The sequence below is a fragment of the Callithrix jacchus genome, chromosome 2, assembly GCF_049354715.1.
Source record: "Callithrix jacchus isolate 240 chromosome 2, calJac240_pri, whole genome shotgun sequence".
NCBI classification, from domain to species: domain Eukaryota; kingdom Metazoa; phylum Chordata; class Mammalia; order Primates; family Cebidae; genus Callithrix; species Callithrix jacchus.
In genome coordinates this window covers 156,798,803-156,816,131 of record NC_133503.1, presented here as the reverse complement: position 1 = coordinate 156,816,131, position 17,329 = coordinate 156,798,803, and the positions used below count along the sequence as shown (strand labels likewise).

General features: G+C 37.9%; 1 protein-coding gene across 2 annotated transcripts in view; it reads left to right on the top strand.

Moving 5' to 3' along the window:
- Window positions 1-17,329, top strand: part of ITGA2 (integrin subunit alpha 2) — a 107,848-nt gene that overhangs the window by 42,671 nt on the left and 47,848 nt on the right. For both annotated transcript variants that reach the window (XM_035291593.3, XM_035291594.3), the window contains 4 exons: window positions 11,024-11,133; window positions 13,151-13,242; window positions 16,564-16,678; window positions 16,843-16,970. In XM_035291593.3, the coding sequence (XP_035147484.3) occupies window positions 11,024-11,133; window positions 13,151-13,242; window positions 16,564-16,678; window positions 16,843-16,970 (445 nt within the window). The remainder of the gene's footprint in view (window positions 1-11,023; window positions 11,134-13,150; window positions 13,243-16,563; window positions 16,679-16,842; window positions 16,971-17,329) is intronic.

Genomic DNA, 17,329 nt, shown 5'->3' with positions numbered 1-17,329 from the left:
TACCTCGCCACCGAGGGCAGGGCTGTGGCCAGGATCCAGGTGGGTAGGTTATCCCGTGACAGTGCTAGAGTGGGCCACATTAGGACAAGCAGTCTTCATGACCCTCAAGCTCAAGGAAAATCATATGAAACTTGGAACCCAGCATTGCCTGTTTGTTTTGACGATGGGCCCTGTGCCCTTCTCTACTCCTAATTTATGACAATTGCATAGGCATTATGGAAGTAGCAGATGTGGGAAGGACTGTTTAAACATTAACTTTCCTTCTGATACTAATCAAGTTAGCTTTGGGCACAGAAAGTGGAATGACCGTGAATTCCCTTAACAAATCATTGAGTCCTTTTTCCATGGATTTATCATATAGTATGATAATGTGCACATGTGTGCACACCACACACACACCACACACACACACACACACACACACACAACTTTGTTTTCTTTATTCCCCTACTGCTTATTCTAAAGCTGTCATTTTGGTACCTTCCTTTCTTTCTTTCTTTCTTTCTTTCTTTCTTTCTTTCTTTCTTTCTTTCTTTCTTTCTCTCTTTCTTTCTTTCTTTCTCTCTTTCTTTTTTCTTTCTTTCTCTCTCTCTCTTCCTTCCTTCTTTCTTTCTTTCTTTTCTTTCTTTTTTCTTCTTTCTTTCTTTCTCTCTTTCTCTCTTTCTCTCTCTCTCTCTCTTTCTCTCTCTCTCTTTCTCTCTCTCTCTCTTTCTCTCTCTCTCTCTCTCTCTCTCTTTCTTTCTTTCTTTTCTTTCTTTCCTATAAAATGATGGGGTTTCACCATGTTGGTCAGGCTGGTCTTGAACGCCCAACCTCAGGTGATCCGCCCGCCTTGGCCTCCAAAGTGTTTGGATTACAGGCATGAGCCACCATGCCCGGCCTTAGTATCTTTTTCTTCTGCTTACTTTGACTTGCTTTATAATCTGTCTATCTAAGCCCTGCCTTCACATCTTTCCCTCAGACAACTCATTGAAGGCTCCAGTCTGAGTATCCTTAAATCACACTCTGTTGTTTTTAAAGTACAATTTTAGCTCTTTCATGTGAGCCATGTTTCTAAGAATTTATAGGCATATTTACACCAGGATCTACCAGATTTTAACAAACTAATCTTAACTATTGTGCTAGTTTCATTTATGAGATTTTTATTGCACTATGAACTTCAACTCTAGAAACAGTGGTGATATGGCTTTGATAATTCTGGAGACTTTTCAACAGTCTCAAGTGAGCTGGATAATTTTAAAGCAAGCTGACCTCCCAAGCAGAACCTGAGCAGCCCTCTGGCTGTCAGTAATGTTGTGGTTGGTTCTCTTTTTGGTGTAGGCAGAGGGCCAGCCTGCTTCAGAGCCCTCACTTTACACACAGGATGTTCCAGTGTGGATGATGCAATTCTTATCACAAACAATCTACAAAGGACTGAGATATGTTTAAAATCATTTCCTGGAGTTTGTGGTGATACGCACTCTATTTGTCTAATCCTAAGGCCTGTTGCAAGAACAATCTGAGCTCATTACATGACTCAAAAACCAGAGAAACCTGCAATCACTTGTGTGACGAGAACTGACTGGGAATTAGGGTATTTCCAGGTGTAGAAATGTCTTTCATTCTAGCAATGACAAGTGCATTCTTTTTCCTTAAAAAGAGAGGAGAAATGTAAACAGCATGTGTCACAGGAAAAAAATATCCACCTATATATGAACTTATAGTTTTAACTTTTTAATTGAGAGCAATTTTAGTAAAGCCCTATGTGTGTTATGAATATACCATTGTCATCCACAGATGTGCCTATGAGAGAACTTTAAATTAAAAAATAAGAAAAGATGTTTAATTCCATAACAGACATCAAAGATTATGTCACATGATACTTCGGAAATAACACCTGATATTTATTGAGTACTCTTTCTTTGCCAACCATGTAATACCCATAATGACTCTAGGAGCTTTGCAAAATTATTACCCCCTTTACAAATGAGAGGAGTGAGATTCATTAAGTAATTAACCGAAGTTTACAGAGTTAATAAGATAGAGGAAGCTAATGCAAAATGAGATAAAATGTTCCAAATGTACATATTTTTATAAGTATCCAAGGAGGAGAGTGACATGTAATTGGCATTTATAAATAATATTTAAATTTTATTTTCACATAAATTGATGAAGTAAGAGAAACTTACAGGATCTTGAATGGAAAATTCTGTTACAGAATTTCTAACATTATGGGCTTTACCATTAAGCGTTTCCTGGGCAAAGGTGATAGTTATCATCCATCTTTTCATCCTTTCATAGACAAGAGTTTCTCATATTAATACACTCAAGAGCTGGAGCACAAAGGTTTTACCCTCAGCTTCCCCACTACTCCCTGAGTGACTTTAGGAAAGTCATACCTCTCTGGAACAGAAAGCATGCCATCCCTACCAAACTGAAATGTTATGAGCACCTTGTGTGAGAATAAAAGTGAAGTGCTTCAGTGCCAGGCGTGGTGGCTCACGTCTGTAATCCCAGCACTTTGGGAGGCCAAGGCAGGTGGATCACTTGAGGTCAGGAGTTCGAGACCAGCTTGGCCAATATGGTGAAACCCCATCTCTACCAAAAATCTAAAAAATTAGCTGGGTGTGGTGATGGGCACCTGTAATCCCAGCTGCTCAGGAGGCTGAGGCCAGAGAATCACTTGAACCCAGGAGGTGAAGGTTGCAGTGAGCCGAGATCAAGCCACTGCACTCCAGCCTGGGTGACAGAGCAAGACTCCATCTAAAAAAAGAAAAGAAAAAAGTAAAACCCTTCAAAAAGGAAAGCACTGTGTATAGGTGAGGTGTTCTCATCATTGCTTTTTAAAAGTTACATAAAGAAAATCAGACTTTTATAAGTGTGTACTCCCTACCTCTTCACATCCTGTCAACCAGTTCTCATCTTCATGGATTGGCTTCCATGCATATTGGATTAGCTTCAGTCCATTTCTTCTTCTTCTTCTTCTTGGCCAACAATGCTATTCCAGTCCCCTTTCCAAAATAATCATGTCTTTGTCTTTTATTATATAGCCTTTCAAATATTAGTCAATTATCATCCTTTCTGTCTCTTTTCAAAGATAAAAGTATCTTGCCATTAGGTTGTCCTGGAAGTGCCATTTAACATGCCAACTTCATTTATTCGCAGAGTGTGCTTTCATTTTTATTTTATTTATTTATTTATTTTGGGACAGAGTCTCTCTCTGTCACCCAGGCTGGAATATGGTGGCTCAGTCTCGGCTGACTGCAACCTCTGTCTCCCAGGTTCAAACATTCTTGTGTCTCAGCCTCCCAAGTAGCTAGAATTACAGGCATGTGCCACTGTGCCCAGCTAATTTTTGTATTTTTAGTAGAGATGGGGTTTCACCATGTTGGCCAGGCTGGTCTCAAACTCCTGGCCTCAAGTGATCCCACCTCAGCCTCCCAAACTGCTGGGATTACAGGCAAGAGCCACCACACCTGGCCCTGCTTTTATTTTTAATTCATAACATATATATATATATTCTTTTTCTCTTTCCATTCAGTTTTATTTTTTACTAATAATTAAGCAGTGTTTGATTCTGTAAAGATTTATTTTAACTATGAAATACTTATTAGTAATGTTTGTAAATAGTTATTAGGCTATTGCTGTACAATTAAGCCATCACTCAACACTATTAATACAAGTGTCTGAAGTGGCATGTCTCATATCAACATTGACAACTCCCCGGAGGCAGAGGTTGCAGTGAGCTGAAATCACAGCACTGTACTCCAGCTGGGGTGACAGAGTGAGACTCCATCTCAAAAAAAAAAAATCTATAGTAGGAAGGACACTTTAAGTATCCCCTGATTTGCTTCTTCATTCCTGCACTCTGGATACAAGTCTGTGTGTGCACCTACAAATATATGAATACATACATACCCATTGTTTGTGACTTGCACCTGGGATAGATATGTTGCTCCAAAATGTCTGCGGTGCTTTAATGATCTATAAAAATCCTCCATGCTTCACCAGCAAGTCTTATACTTTTAAGCTTTTCTCTGTGATAATGTGTGAATATCTGTTTCTGAAATAAAGTTTATTTACAAAGGTGATTGGGATTTACCCACACACCTTCCTAGTGTCTGGTTGTCTAAGACATTTCCTTCCATCTAACTCCATCTCAAGAAGGATCTAGGGAATGCTACGTGGCACAGGTGGAAACTCCTTTTAAATTTGTTGTGCCCCACATGATGGGAAAGCAAACAGTGCTTCTCTAGAAGAGTTCTAAGGAAACTTAATATGGTAAGAAGAACCAGCAATTTTGAACAAAAGGACAGGGGTATACTATGTAGGCTTTGCTTTCACTTAGACCCTTAGAGTCAGTTTCTTTAAATGAAAACATACATAGTTATACACTTGACCTCACAGAGTGTTTATAAGGATCAAAGGAGATAATGCACATAAAAGTACTTTATAGGCTGTAAAGCAGTTTACAAATGTTGCTATTCCAGTTTTTATCATTGATGAAATGACCATCTGCCAAAGCACCTAGTTGAAAGGTACTAGCTCATCAGCTTTGATTTGCAAAATGTGGTGGTCTTAAAATTATCCTCCTCTCTCCCTGCAATAGCCAAGAATAGGAAATTGTATCATCACAAGGCTTGAGGGTTAATATTTTAGCTTTTGATTGCAACTTCAGGAATACTGCATGTTGGATGAGAAGAAGTAATATAATCACTTTTTATTGATTATTTTTCTTCTAGCGCCAAAGCTAATTTCTGGACTTTTTATGAGGCAGAAGAGTAAGCTTAAGATGTTTTAGCAATAGTGAAGTTGGTGTACTCTTTATCATCAAACGGAAAGACATTGAGCGTTTAGCCATCCTGCTAATTGAGGAAACAACGTGGAAGCCTAAGAAGTCTGAGGCAGCATAATGAGGGCCTAAATACCAAAATTACCTTTCAATATATCCCAGAGAATTTAACTATTACATTTATAATAGCAGCATTTCCAACTAAGACCTAAAAAGTGAAACCCGTCTTCTTTCTTCCCAAAGATGTGCAGCGTTATGGGTGAATTCTTTCCATCACAAACTCATTATACGTTTACCAGCAGAAAGCAGGTACCATTTAGAACTCACCAAGCACCTTGTGTTGTCCGTGCCTGAAACTAAACAATATGAGAAACAATATTTATATTTATATGCTATAGGCTTTGAAAATTTTTACCTCTACGTAGATATCATGTAGATTCAACCAGGTTCTAATCCAAAGTAAAATATCCCCTTGGATAAGTGGCTCATAGACCTCAAACTGAAAATATCTCACAATGGACTCTTGAGCTCCCCCTATCGCAAAACCTTCCTCCACTGACAGCACTCCTTTTAATCTGATGGTGGTGACTAGTTTCTTTTAGTTTCTCAGCCATACATTTTTAGGCTCTCTTTGACTCTTATTCATTCATTCATTCATTCATGCAAGTATTAATTCATTCCTGCATGTATTCATTCATTCAACAACAAACTCCTCAAGAAGTCCTGTGGCCTCTACCATCACACTACATCTAAAACAATGCCACCTCTTACCACTTTCCCTTCTGCCAGCCCTATATGAGCACTCCACCATCTGTTGCCTGGGTGACTGTAGTTGCCTTCTAAGTACTTTACCTGACTCACCTGTGCTCCAATACAATTATTCCCAACAGTGTGGCCTTCAAAATTCTTCTAAAATATGTCAGATTACATCACTGCTATACCCAAAACACTCCAATGGCATTCTCATTTCCCTCAGTCAGAAAGCTGAGGCCTTCTATTAATAATTACATACAAGTCACGACATGATCTGTCATTACCAGTAGGACTGCCGTCTCCTTCCACTTCACCCTCACTCATTCTGTTCCAGCCTCAGGGCTCTTGCATTCGCTGTTCCCACAGCCTGGACTATACTTCCACTGGAGTCTTAAGGTTCATTCTCTAACCTCCTTCAAGTCTTTACGTAAATATTACCTTCTCAGTGAGGCCTTCTCTGACTGTTCCAATAAAGATTATACTGCTCTCCACCTCACACTTAACTCCAGCCTGCTATTTTTCTCCCAACGCACCAATCACTAAAACTGTATGTTTTATATACTTATTGACATTTATTGTCTATTTTCTCTCACTAGAATGTAGGCTCCACAGGCTAGAAACTTTTTGTTAATTTATTCACTAGTATATCCTCAGTACCTGAAGGAGGTTTGGCACATAATAGGTCTGGCCGCTACATATAGGACTGTATACTACCCAAGGCCTGAACACACCATTCAAGGAACGGTGTCCCCTGGAGTTGTGTAGCATTTCAGTCCCTAAGAGCGCAATAAACATTTGTTATAAAATTGAATAAAACAAAATGTGTTGCCCTACTATTTAAAGTACACCTCTGTCAGTAATCTCTGGTAAAATCTCTAGTACTGAAGAAGCGCTTGGAGAATTTACAGACTCACAGACCAAAGGAAGATATTTATAACAGTCCCTAGATTGTGGGTTTCAAACTGTCCTTCCTACACCACCATAAATGCCGCTTACTAACTAAACAAAGCATTTTGAATTCCACTGGAGGTAGGCAAATTGGCTGTGTTTTGGAAGTCTACATAATCACTATTTTCCCACAAGATAATTGAACAGTAAGTGTTATTTAAAGTAGTCTTGGAAGAATTCCCAGTTTCACTGGAGGAAAAGAAAAGTTTATGTCTTGGGATTTTGTTTTGTTTTGAGAATCAGCACACACGCCTGTTCATGCAACTCTTTTGTCTGGTTGGGATTAAATTAAATCCATTACTTCAAAGAAGTTTCACCATACTTCACTAGGTATATTCACCTATATTTCTCTATAGAGAAATATAACAGCCTCCCTCATCTTTCTGTCTGATTAATTTCAGAGTGTTATGATTTTCTTGGAATAGCCACTGGTGATGTCATAGCCTCTTCTTAATCAGGATGAGTTGACAGGAACTAGGATTTCGCCAAAGCCTTAGGGTGTAAATGAGGAGGAGAGTCTGCTGGAAATGTTTCCAATAAAGGTGGTAAGCAGAGGCTTGTGACTTCTCTGAAGTCACCACCATGACCTGTAGCCTACTTACTAATGTGGTTCACAATATTTAAGAAATGAGTCATATATGATGAGGAAACCCTTGTTCTTTAAGAATTATCAAAATGGTCTGGTTTTCCACAATTTTCTATTGCCTGTGTTAAGAGTTTAAGATAGCATAATACTGTCATAGATGTATTTGTATGTGTCTTTCAGGGAATTTCATGTGGTCTCACATCCTTCTTGCTAAGTGGCACAGAACTGCACAGATGCTTACTTTTTTCTTCTTTCTGATTAACCTAGAAGAGCTGCAGTTTCCACAGAGGTGGAGGTGGTGTTCTAACCCCTCCTGAGCTGCAATGTTACCAAATCCTGAATTCTTAGATAAGGTGGTAGAAGGTGAGGGGAAGAGTGTCCAGGGAGTGCTTAGATGATAGAAAAAAAAACAAACAGTCTTCTCAGGGAGAAAAAGGTTAGTTGTTGCAGTTAGCTACCGAAAGCTCTGATGAACAAAACAGTTAAACTTTAGATCAGACACACTTCACTTTTGTTTCTCAGCCAGCCACTCTTGGGCTGTGGTGAGGATGGTTGGAACTGTGTATAATAGAATCATCCGAAGTTGGCATTTGCATTTGGTATTGTCTGAACATACCCTGTTCCTACCTGCCATTGAGGACAATGTAGCCTGGGCCTCCCAGTGTGGATTTGCCCTCGCAGGACAGCTGTGCCTGGTGTCGTCTGCAGCTCCTTCACATGTCACACAGCCACACACCCCTTCACGTAAGTGTGGCCTGACCTCCTCTGCCTGTTTACTGCTCCATGATAGTTCTAGAACCCACCTCATCTGCTAAGATAATTTTCCCAATCTGGGCCCTATGCCAGGCCTCCAGCATCTAAGAGGAAGGACACTAGCCTAAGGATTAAGAACCTGGGCTTCAGAAACTTGGTTTTCACTAGCTGTGTGAACATGAGCGAGTCACTCATCTCTCTGTGTCTCAGTGATTCCATCTGTAAAATGGAGATAAGATTATCTCTGGCGACCTGGTGCAGTGGCTCACATCTGCAATCCCAGTACTTTGGGAGGCTAAGGAAGGTGGATCACTTGAGGTCAGGAGTTCCAGACCAGCCTGGCCAACATGACGTAACACTGCCTCTACTTAAAAAATGCAAAGCTTAACTGGGTGTGGTGGTACATATCTATAATCCCACCTATTCAGGAGGCTGAGGCAAGAGAATCACTTGAACTTGAGAGGTGGAGGTTACAATGAGCCAAGATGACACCACTGCACTCTAGCCTGGGCAACAGAGTGAGACTCCATCTAAAAAAAAAATAAAATAAAATAAGGATTTTCTACTCAAATTTTCCTTAACCTAGAAATTCCTTTTTAAATAATAACACAGAATCGCCCATTCATTTGTTTGTTCATTTTTTTTTAAACTCATTTGTTCAACAAGTGGTTACTCATTGCTGTAGCCACAGAATTCCTAGCCCTCACGTACCTTTCTTCTCTAGTAGGGAATTTAGTCAATAGGCAGGCAGCTATGGGGCAATATCACTTTTTTTTGAGATGGAATGTCACTCTGTTGCTCAGGCTGGAATGTAGTGGTGCGATCTCCGCTTACTGCCACGTCTGCCTCCCAGTTCAATTGATTTTCCTGCCTCAGCATCCCAAGTAGCTGGGACTATAGGCAGCCGCCACCATGCCCCGCTAATGTTTGTATTTTATGTAAAGATGGGGTTTCATCCGATTGGCCAGGCTGATCTTGAACTCTTGACCTTAAGATCCCCCAGCCTCGGCCTCCCAAAATACTGGGATTATAGGCGTGAGCCACAGTGCCCAGCCCTGATTTTTTTTTTTAATGGGATTGGGAGAGGTCAGAGGCTATGCAGGTACGTAGGAAAAGCACCTTACCAAGAGTTAAAAGAGCCAGGGTACTTCCTAGAGGAAGCAGTGTCAAACGGAAGACTTAACTAATGAGTAAACATTGCCAGGCAAGAAACAGCATGTACGAAGGTTTAGAAGCAACAGAGACTCTGATTTGAAGAGTCAAAGTTCAGTAAGACTGAAATGTGGTTTCATGAGGACATATAGAAAAATGACAGGCTTAGAGAAGAAAGTTGTAGTCAGATTTTTTCCTTTTTACACTTTAAGATCTGTCCAGCATGCAAAAATCAGAGTTAATGCTGTGTAGTACTACTATGAAATGCAGACCTGTACAGATGGAGAAAATCAAGGCTCTCGAAGACAATTTTCTTGGTACAGACTCTATAAGATTCCTAATTTCTTCTGAGCTGTCATAAATTTGAAGGATATCAGATTAGCTCAAGCATGCATTCCAATTCTGCACTGGTTCCCTCCCTTCATTAAAGTGACTATTGGGACTTACTAATATCCAACATTTAGATTTCTATCTTTTTCAAAAGCCTTAACCTATCTGCTTGGTATTATTGTAAACCTGACTATGGTGATATTTTAATAGGTAAATTATGCTAATTATTTGCTCATAAGAAGAAAAAAATCTTTCAACTCTAACATTAATTAAAGCTAACTGAATTTAAATATGCTAGAATGCTCTATGTTACTTTGAGAATAATTTCATAAGATGAAAAAGGAGAGAACTTATTACTGAACTATTAACTTTCAAAATAATCTGCATTTTCCTTTTTACATGATTGTTCATCTATTCTGCATGCTAAGACTTCAAGGCTAAAGCCTTTATCCTTCAGTGTCCATTTTTGTAACCTTGGACCATTTTAATGTTTTTTTCTACCAGAAAACTAGGTCATATATTCCAGGTCATTTGAATTTTTATTTTACTTGTCACATATATCTAGTTTTACTAGATTTGAAGGCAGCAGCCTGCTTTAATCCTTTTGTATCTACTATCCCTCTTAACATATGGCATATGTTGTATAACTGATAATTATAAAATATATCTACAGATGGCTCATGAAAGCATTTTAGTTTCTCAGATATTTTAATCCTTCCCAACCTTGACATGAAAAAAATTGAAGCAAATATGCTTCCATGTTATTGAATGCTACCGAGTAACTAACCTGCTGCGGTTTCCAAAGATCAAACTGATACTGGGCTACTGGGCTCTTTCTGTCCAGTCTTCTGTGGTTCTAAGTGTCAGGTGAGTTCTTCTGCAGGAAAACCCATAGTCTCTAGGTGAAATTCTGAAGGAAGTGAAACTAACCAAAGGAAGGATGTGAATGCCAGTCTCATCCTGCCTTCTAGATACATGCACATTGTTATAAAGACAGCCTGTAACTTATTTGTTGTGTATTTTTGCTAAGTACCCCCTTATAAAGACAGTTATCATAAAGCCACTAAGATAAGATATCTGTTCTCTAAACAAGTCAACATATGAAAATGCTTAGGACATAGAAAGCACTTAACAAATGTTAGTTGTTGTTCTTGGTTTTAATTTTGTTTCATTCCTTAGAGCTGTGCTGAACAACATGTAGCCATGAGCCAGGTGTGACTACTGAGCACTTGAAATGTTACTTTTCCATATTGAGATGTGTTCTAAGTATAAAATCTACGCTGAAGTTCAAAGACTTAGGAAAAAGGAATGTCAAATATGTCATCATTGATTTTTATATTGATTGCATGCTAGTTTAGATATACTGAGTTAAATAAAATATACTTTTAAAATTAACTTCACCTGTTGCTTTCTATGTTCTTTATGTGGCTGGCTACTAGAAAATTGGAAATTACATACGCAGCTCATATTTGTGGCTTGCATTGTATTTCTATTGAACAGCATTGCTTTAGAGAGACCTTCTAGGATGTGTAGCAAAGCAGCAGTGTTACAGGCATTCATCGAGGCTGTTGATCTGCTAAGCAGAAAGGAAGTAGGTCAAGTCATAACTGAACAAATATAAACTGTTCACATTGAAATTTAAATTTGTTTCTCACTGTTGTGGTCAGGGTTATCTTTAAGAAACTATACTTAACACTTTATGTCTGATACAAACAAAATTCTGTTTCTAGGTTACTGGTTGGTTCACCCTGGAGTGGCTTTCCTGAGAACCGCATGGGAGATGTGTATAAATGTCCTGTTGACCTATCCACTGCCACATGTGAAAAACTAAATTTGCAAAGTAAGTTTAAACTAGCAAGTGATTTGTCTTAGACTCAACTGAAAAATAACATCCAAACAATCATCATTCTGTCTTAAAGAAATATAGACAGCTTTTTTTGCCCTTATATCTTTAGTAATATGGGGCACAATTGTATCCAAATTTCCAAAACAGTTTGGAGACTTGACTTAACAAGATGCGTGGAAAATGTGCTGTCTCCTGAACCATTCACCTCCAGACCATGGACTGGTTTCCATTAACATCTAGAATAATTTTGATGATTACTAGCAGAAGTCCGAGGCGGTCCATATTTCTTTCTCTCTTCCTTGCAAAATAAACCATTAAGTTTGGAAACATCAGTACAAGGGCTGAGTTTGGAGTTGCCAAAAAATGCTCTGTGTTTCTCCTTATGTCTAAATGCTTGCATTCTAATGAAACAGATCCACAGTTGAAATTATTTGCTCTTTTAATTATCCACATCTCAGATGCCTCCTATTAATGCCAAAAAAAATTGCTAAAGGTTCAAGGGTAGACAGCTAAATGAGCAACATTTGCAAGTAACATGCCGATACAAGTAAAAAGTCATTCAATTTGATCGTCATCACATCAGCAGCAGCAGCGTCCTAAAAAACCAGCCCCGAGGAATCACTGAGTTCTTCTGAAGAGTTGAGACATGAATTAGAAAAGAGTGTTGTGAAACTCAAGGGAAAGAAGAGTTTCAAAAATAGTGATTAGTATTCTTTACACATCTCTGTATACCTAATATCTAGAATAATGTATGGCATATAATAGGGCTTAATAAACATATGTTCAGTGAAGTAGAAGGAATATCAGCAGTGTCAAATGCTACAGAATTTGAAGGGGATGAGGGTTGAGTAAATGTCTTCAGCTTTTTTAAGCAGGTTGTGGGTGATCTAGATCAATGATCTTCAAATATTTTGAACACTCAGTATGTGTTTTATATATAATATATATTTCTTTTAATAATGCATATATATACATTTGGAGTGAGTGTTTAAAGTTTTATTATGTGTCCAAAAATTTTAGTATATCACTCCTAACATATCATATCACCCTTAACTTCTGAACACTCATTCATAATGTATATATCTTTATTATTTTTAAAGCTATGTACATGTGCTGACCTAGTATCTTCCCAATAATACCTCCACATAAAAATAAATTTTAAAGAATAACAACATGCCTATAGATGTTCTATTTTTTTCTTTCTGTATTTGAACAGATCATATTTTGTGTAACTTACTCACCTAGGGGATAAATCCACTGGTGTTATGGGGAGAAAATAGATAACAAAGAATTTAGGAGTGTATCAGTTGTGAATATACAAGGAGCGAAAGTTGACCTCCATTTCTAGAAGTTCAGCAGTGAAGGGGAGCTGGGAAGAACAATTCTATGGGATAGCAGAGTTGGAAGACTTTTCTAGTAAACGGGAGATAATACTCTTTGTAGGGAACATGAAGGCAGCAGTAAAAAGGGATAATTTGTCCAAGATAGAGAAGAAGACTGGAAGTGGAGAGATTTATTTATCATACTATATGGCTAGTCTGATTTCCTTTTGACATTCACCAACTATTGCTTTGAGCCAGATTCTATCATAGGGCATCCTTTGATAACACTTCCAGGATATTTTTACTAACTCGAAAATTTTAAAAAGCATTAGACAGAGCTACTATGACTTTGAAAAGAGAGGGAAAAAAATGATATCTGCAAATGTGTTTTGTTTGGCCAGAATATTGTAAAAAAAAAAAAAAAAAGTAAATTTAAACGTCTATAAGTCATACCCTCTCCAGAGCCGGCTCCTTACCGTCTTATGCTCTGCAGCCTCACACATTAATGTGAGTTACCAAATCACTGGAGGCATCTATCTCATTTCCCCACATTTCATTATATAACTCAAGTACCTACACTGATGACACTAGTTGAATGCTACATGCAAACATGGGTGTGCCTGCATTTTTAATCTTAAAGTAAATGATGATGATTTAATCACTTTTAAAAATTGTTTTCCCTTTGAAAGCTTCGACAAGCATTCCGAATGTTACTGAGATAAAAACCAACATGAGCCTCGGTTTGACCCTCACAAGGAACATGGGAACTGGAGGGTTTCTCGTGAGTGTTTGCTTTACAAATCATTATTCCTCTCAAGGAAGTAGGTAGTCAGTGTCTTCTCACTTTCCCTCCCATTCTGGGGGTTTAGATGCTTAGAACTGGCTTTTTGATAAACTATGCTATTTTTTGGCTATCCAATTTGAATATTCAAAATAGTGTTCATGTGTAGACTTTTTAGGATATTCAGCAAAACCACTGCCATTGAATGTTTTGAAGAAAAGGCAACAGAAAGAACCCTGATTCTTTGCCCTTGGAAAGTGTGCTGAGTATTTGTTGATAACAGCAGAATCCCACATCTCATTTCCACTTCCTGTAGGATCATTCAAGATAGGTACTGCTAATTAAGAAAGTAGGTTCAAAGCTGAAAAGTATTTCTGGTTTTTAATCATTTCCTGAAATTGTTGACTAATCTGGTGTTATGTGAGGCATGGAGCAGTCTCATCTTATATCATGTCAGTGCTTACTTTCATTTAGTTATGAAAAGAGTGAAAAGACATCACAAATCAGTGAAATAGAATGCCTTGTTTAATAAGTGCTTTGGGAATAGTTAATTGATTAATATTTACATATCCAAATACACTGTCAAATGAATCGGAAGTTAATATTAAAAAAAACTAGAAAAAATGGAAATTTCCTGAAGGATGGAAAAAATTCAAGTGAATTGAAAGTTAATATAGAAAACTAGAAAAATATGGAAATTTCCTGAAGGATGGAGAAATTTCTGAGCTTAGAACTAATAGAAGAAATAATATAGCAAATTGTTGAAAGGATTTGACTATATAAAAATGGGAAAAGCATCACACATCAAAAAAAAGTTTAAAGGCAAATAAAAACACAGTCTTATTTGCAATTTCCACTGACTCACATAGGTATGTAATAATTGTATAACCCTGTTAAAATTGTCTTAGAGAGGCTGGGCATGGTGGCTCAATGCCTGTAATCCCAGCACTTTGGGAGGCTGAGAGTGGATCACCTGTGATCAGGAGTTCAACACCAGCCCAGCCAACATGGTGAAACCCCGCCTCTACTGAAAAGACAGAAGTCAGCCAGGTGTGGTGGCATGCACCTGTAATCCCAACTACTCTAGAGGCTGAAGCAGGAGAATTACTGGAACCCAGGAGGCAGAGGTTGCAGTTAGCTGAGATTGTGCCACTGCCCCAGCCTGGGCAACCGAGTGAGACTCCATCTCAAATAAACAAACAAAACAAACAAAATTGTCTTAGGGAGCCTAATTCAACTTTACATTAGTTTTGCCTGAATCGTTGTCATGCTTTCTTAAAATCCTATGTTTTATAGCTGTATTATTCTAAAAATGTAATCAATTTTGAACAATGTCATTCCATTTTTACTAATGGATATTATTATTCTGATGACTGTGCTACCAGTAAGTGAATTAGGTATTGCTTGTGATATGTGTTAACAACAGTGCAAAAATGAATATTGCAGTGGATCTTTATGGTTTATGATATTCCAACGTCTTTACCATAAGGTTGCTTTAATCTTTTTGCTTGTTTGATTTTAAGCTAGCATAAATTTAAAAAGAGAACATGTTGATATTTAGAGATTACAGAATGTGCCTCAAAATATTTAATCTGTAACTCCAGATAAAGTAAAAAATAAAAATTAAAAAGCAAGAGAATTTGAGAGATTAATTAAGAGTCCAGGTAGCAAGCAGAGAGGCAGAAAGAGAGAGAGAGGGAGAAAGAAAAGAAGAAAAAAGCCGAAGTTTCCTTTACATACTTAAAAGGTCAAAATCATAAGATACTCTTAAGAATTATGTGGAAAGGACTGACAATCATCAAATTTTCTTTGAAAATTCTTAAGTTCTGGGCTTAAAGTAGGAATGTAGTTCTGGCACTAACAATTGGCATGTTTTAATTTCAACTTCTTAATGCTGTTTTCCATTGCTTTTAAAACAAAAATATTTTTGAATACTTCATGAGTCCTTTTTCAAAGTGATAAAAAAGCTTAGGAATGGGGATATAAAAACCAATAATTGGTATCTGTTATTTGGTAAACTAACCAGAGATATTAATAATGACTTTCTTCTAATTAATTGGCAATCAGTTTTATAGCGAGAAAACTATGCCTTGTTCATTGAGCATGAAATATGGCCAAAATTCCTTCTCCTTTGACAGTTAAACTGGGTCAAATAAGTTTCCTTTTATTTTTCCAATTACTCCTTGCAAGCCCACACTCTTCTGTTCAGTTTTAATAACTGATCCACAGCTTTACATAACGTTAAAATCTGTAGGCATTTAAAAAAATCTTAATTAGATTTCTCTTTTGCACTTGTCTCCTTTTTTATCTATCAGTGTTTGCTGTTATTTAATGTTTCCCGTCTCATTTAATCATGATTTAATCAGGAATTCTTGGCATTCAAGGACTCTTGAAAATGAGAGAATTGGGATTGCATTAATGGAGATATGAAGGATTGGAGCAGGTACAATGTGAGCAAGAAGACACGTGCCAGCCAGCGTTAGTGACTGCAGTTAATGAGGAAGTGGGCAAAGTTAAAAACTGGTAGTGAGTGAACCTCATTTGTGTTTGCTTAGCTTATGGAATGATTTTTGAACTGAATTTTTGCAGAAAACTTACCCTTTCCGCTCTCTTTTATAAATCTGGCAACACAGCCTATTTCACACCAGTGGGCAGGCAGAAACCCCAGTGGTCTGTTCATAGGCATGGGTTCTTCATCCACCATGATGTCTATGCCTGACCCCAAGCTCTCTTCAGATTACTGCCATTAGGTTCATGGTTTCTGCTGAGCAGTGTGAATAGAAGGAAGTGCAGGAAACTGATGTTCAGTAAGAATAATGATAATGATAGTAGCTGACAGTTACTATATAGCCTTTGCTATTTACCTGGCATTGTTTTAAGAGTTTTACATCTATAGATCCATTTCATCTTTACAACGATCTTAAAAGATAGGATGTATAGTTATCCTGGTTTTACAGATGAAGTATCTGAGGTCCGGGTAACTGAGAGACAAAAATGAACTTGCACTCATTCTCCTCCTTGGTGTTGTCTGGAAGGAAAGCACCCATTTTCTCTAGCTTGATGGGAGACTTCGTAGCTCCTCCTTTCACTGACACCTGCTCCCAACAGTCCCAGCACTCCTACTCCCAGAAGGCTTGGGCATCTGCCACCTTCTCCATCACTTCTGCTTGCCCCAAAGGCATTACTGACTCATTGGTTTCGAGTTCACAATTATTAGTATCTTGCAAAAGAATAGAGATGATTTCTGAGCTGGATAACAAAGAGGTAGAAGGTTAACATTTTTCATGTGTTTCCATTAATTGTTTTCTCATTTCTTTGAAGACATGTGGTCCTCTGTGGGCACAGCAGTGTGGGAATCAGTATTACACAACAGGTGTGTGCTCCGACATCAGTTCTGATTTTCAGCTCTCGTCCAGCTTTTCACCTGCAGTTCAGAGTAAGTTATGAATGTGCAGATGGGGTGAGCAGTGCCTTACAGTTAAAGGAGTGGGGGAAGGTTATCAACTAGTGGCACCCAAACCCTCCTTAAGTCTTGTTTTTTATGGCTGTGAAATGTGACTTACTTATGGAAATCTTCTTCTTTTCTCTTTTCCTGTGTAGCCTGCCCTTCCCTCATAGATGTTGTGGTTGTGTGTGATGAATCAAATAGTATTTATCCTTGGGATGCAGTAAAGAATTTTTTGGAAAAATTTGTACAAGGCCTGGATATAGGCCCCACGAAGACACAGGTATGGACATCAGAAATGCATAAACTAATTTGTGGCTTTTTTTCTGAAAAAAAAAAAAAAATTGTTAAATATGAAGTCTTAATTTTTATATTTGCCAAATCCCCATTTTAAATGAATTTAATGGCAATTTTTCAAGTTAATTGAAACTTGTACTTCATTGGGTTATGCTACCTGTGCCATTGCCCAATGCTGGTCTTTTGACCTTACAGTTCTCTTTCTGACATAAGCATTAAGGGTATGGGATCTAAGATTTTAATCTTCCTTGAATTGCCTATCTTTCTCCTCTAACCCATGAGTTAAATTTTAAAATTCAATATGTATGTTTTATGTCCATTTGGAATAATAATTAACTTCTTTTG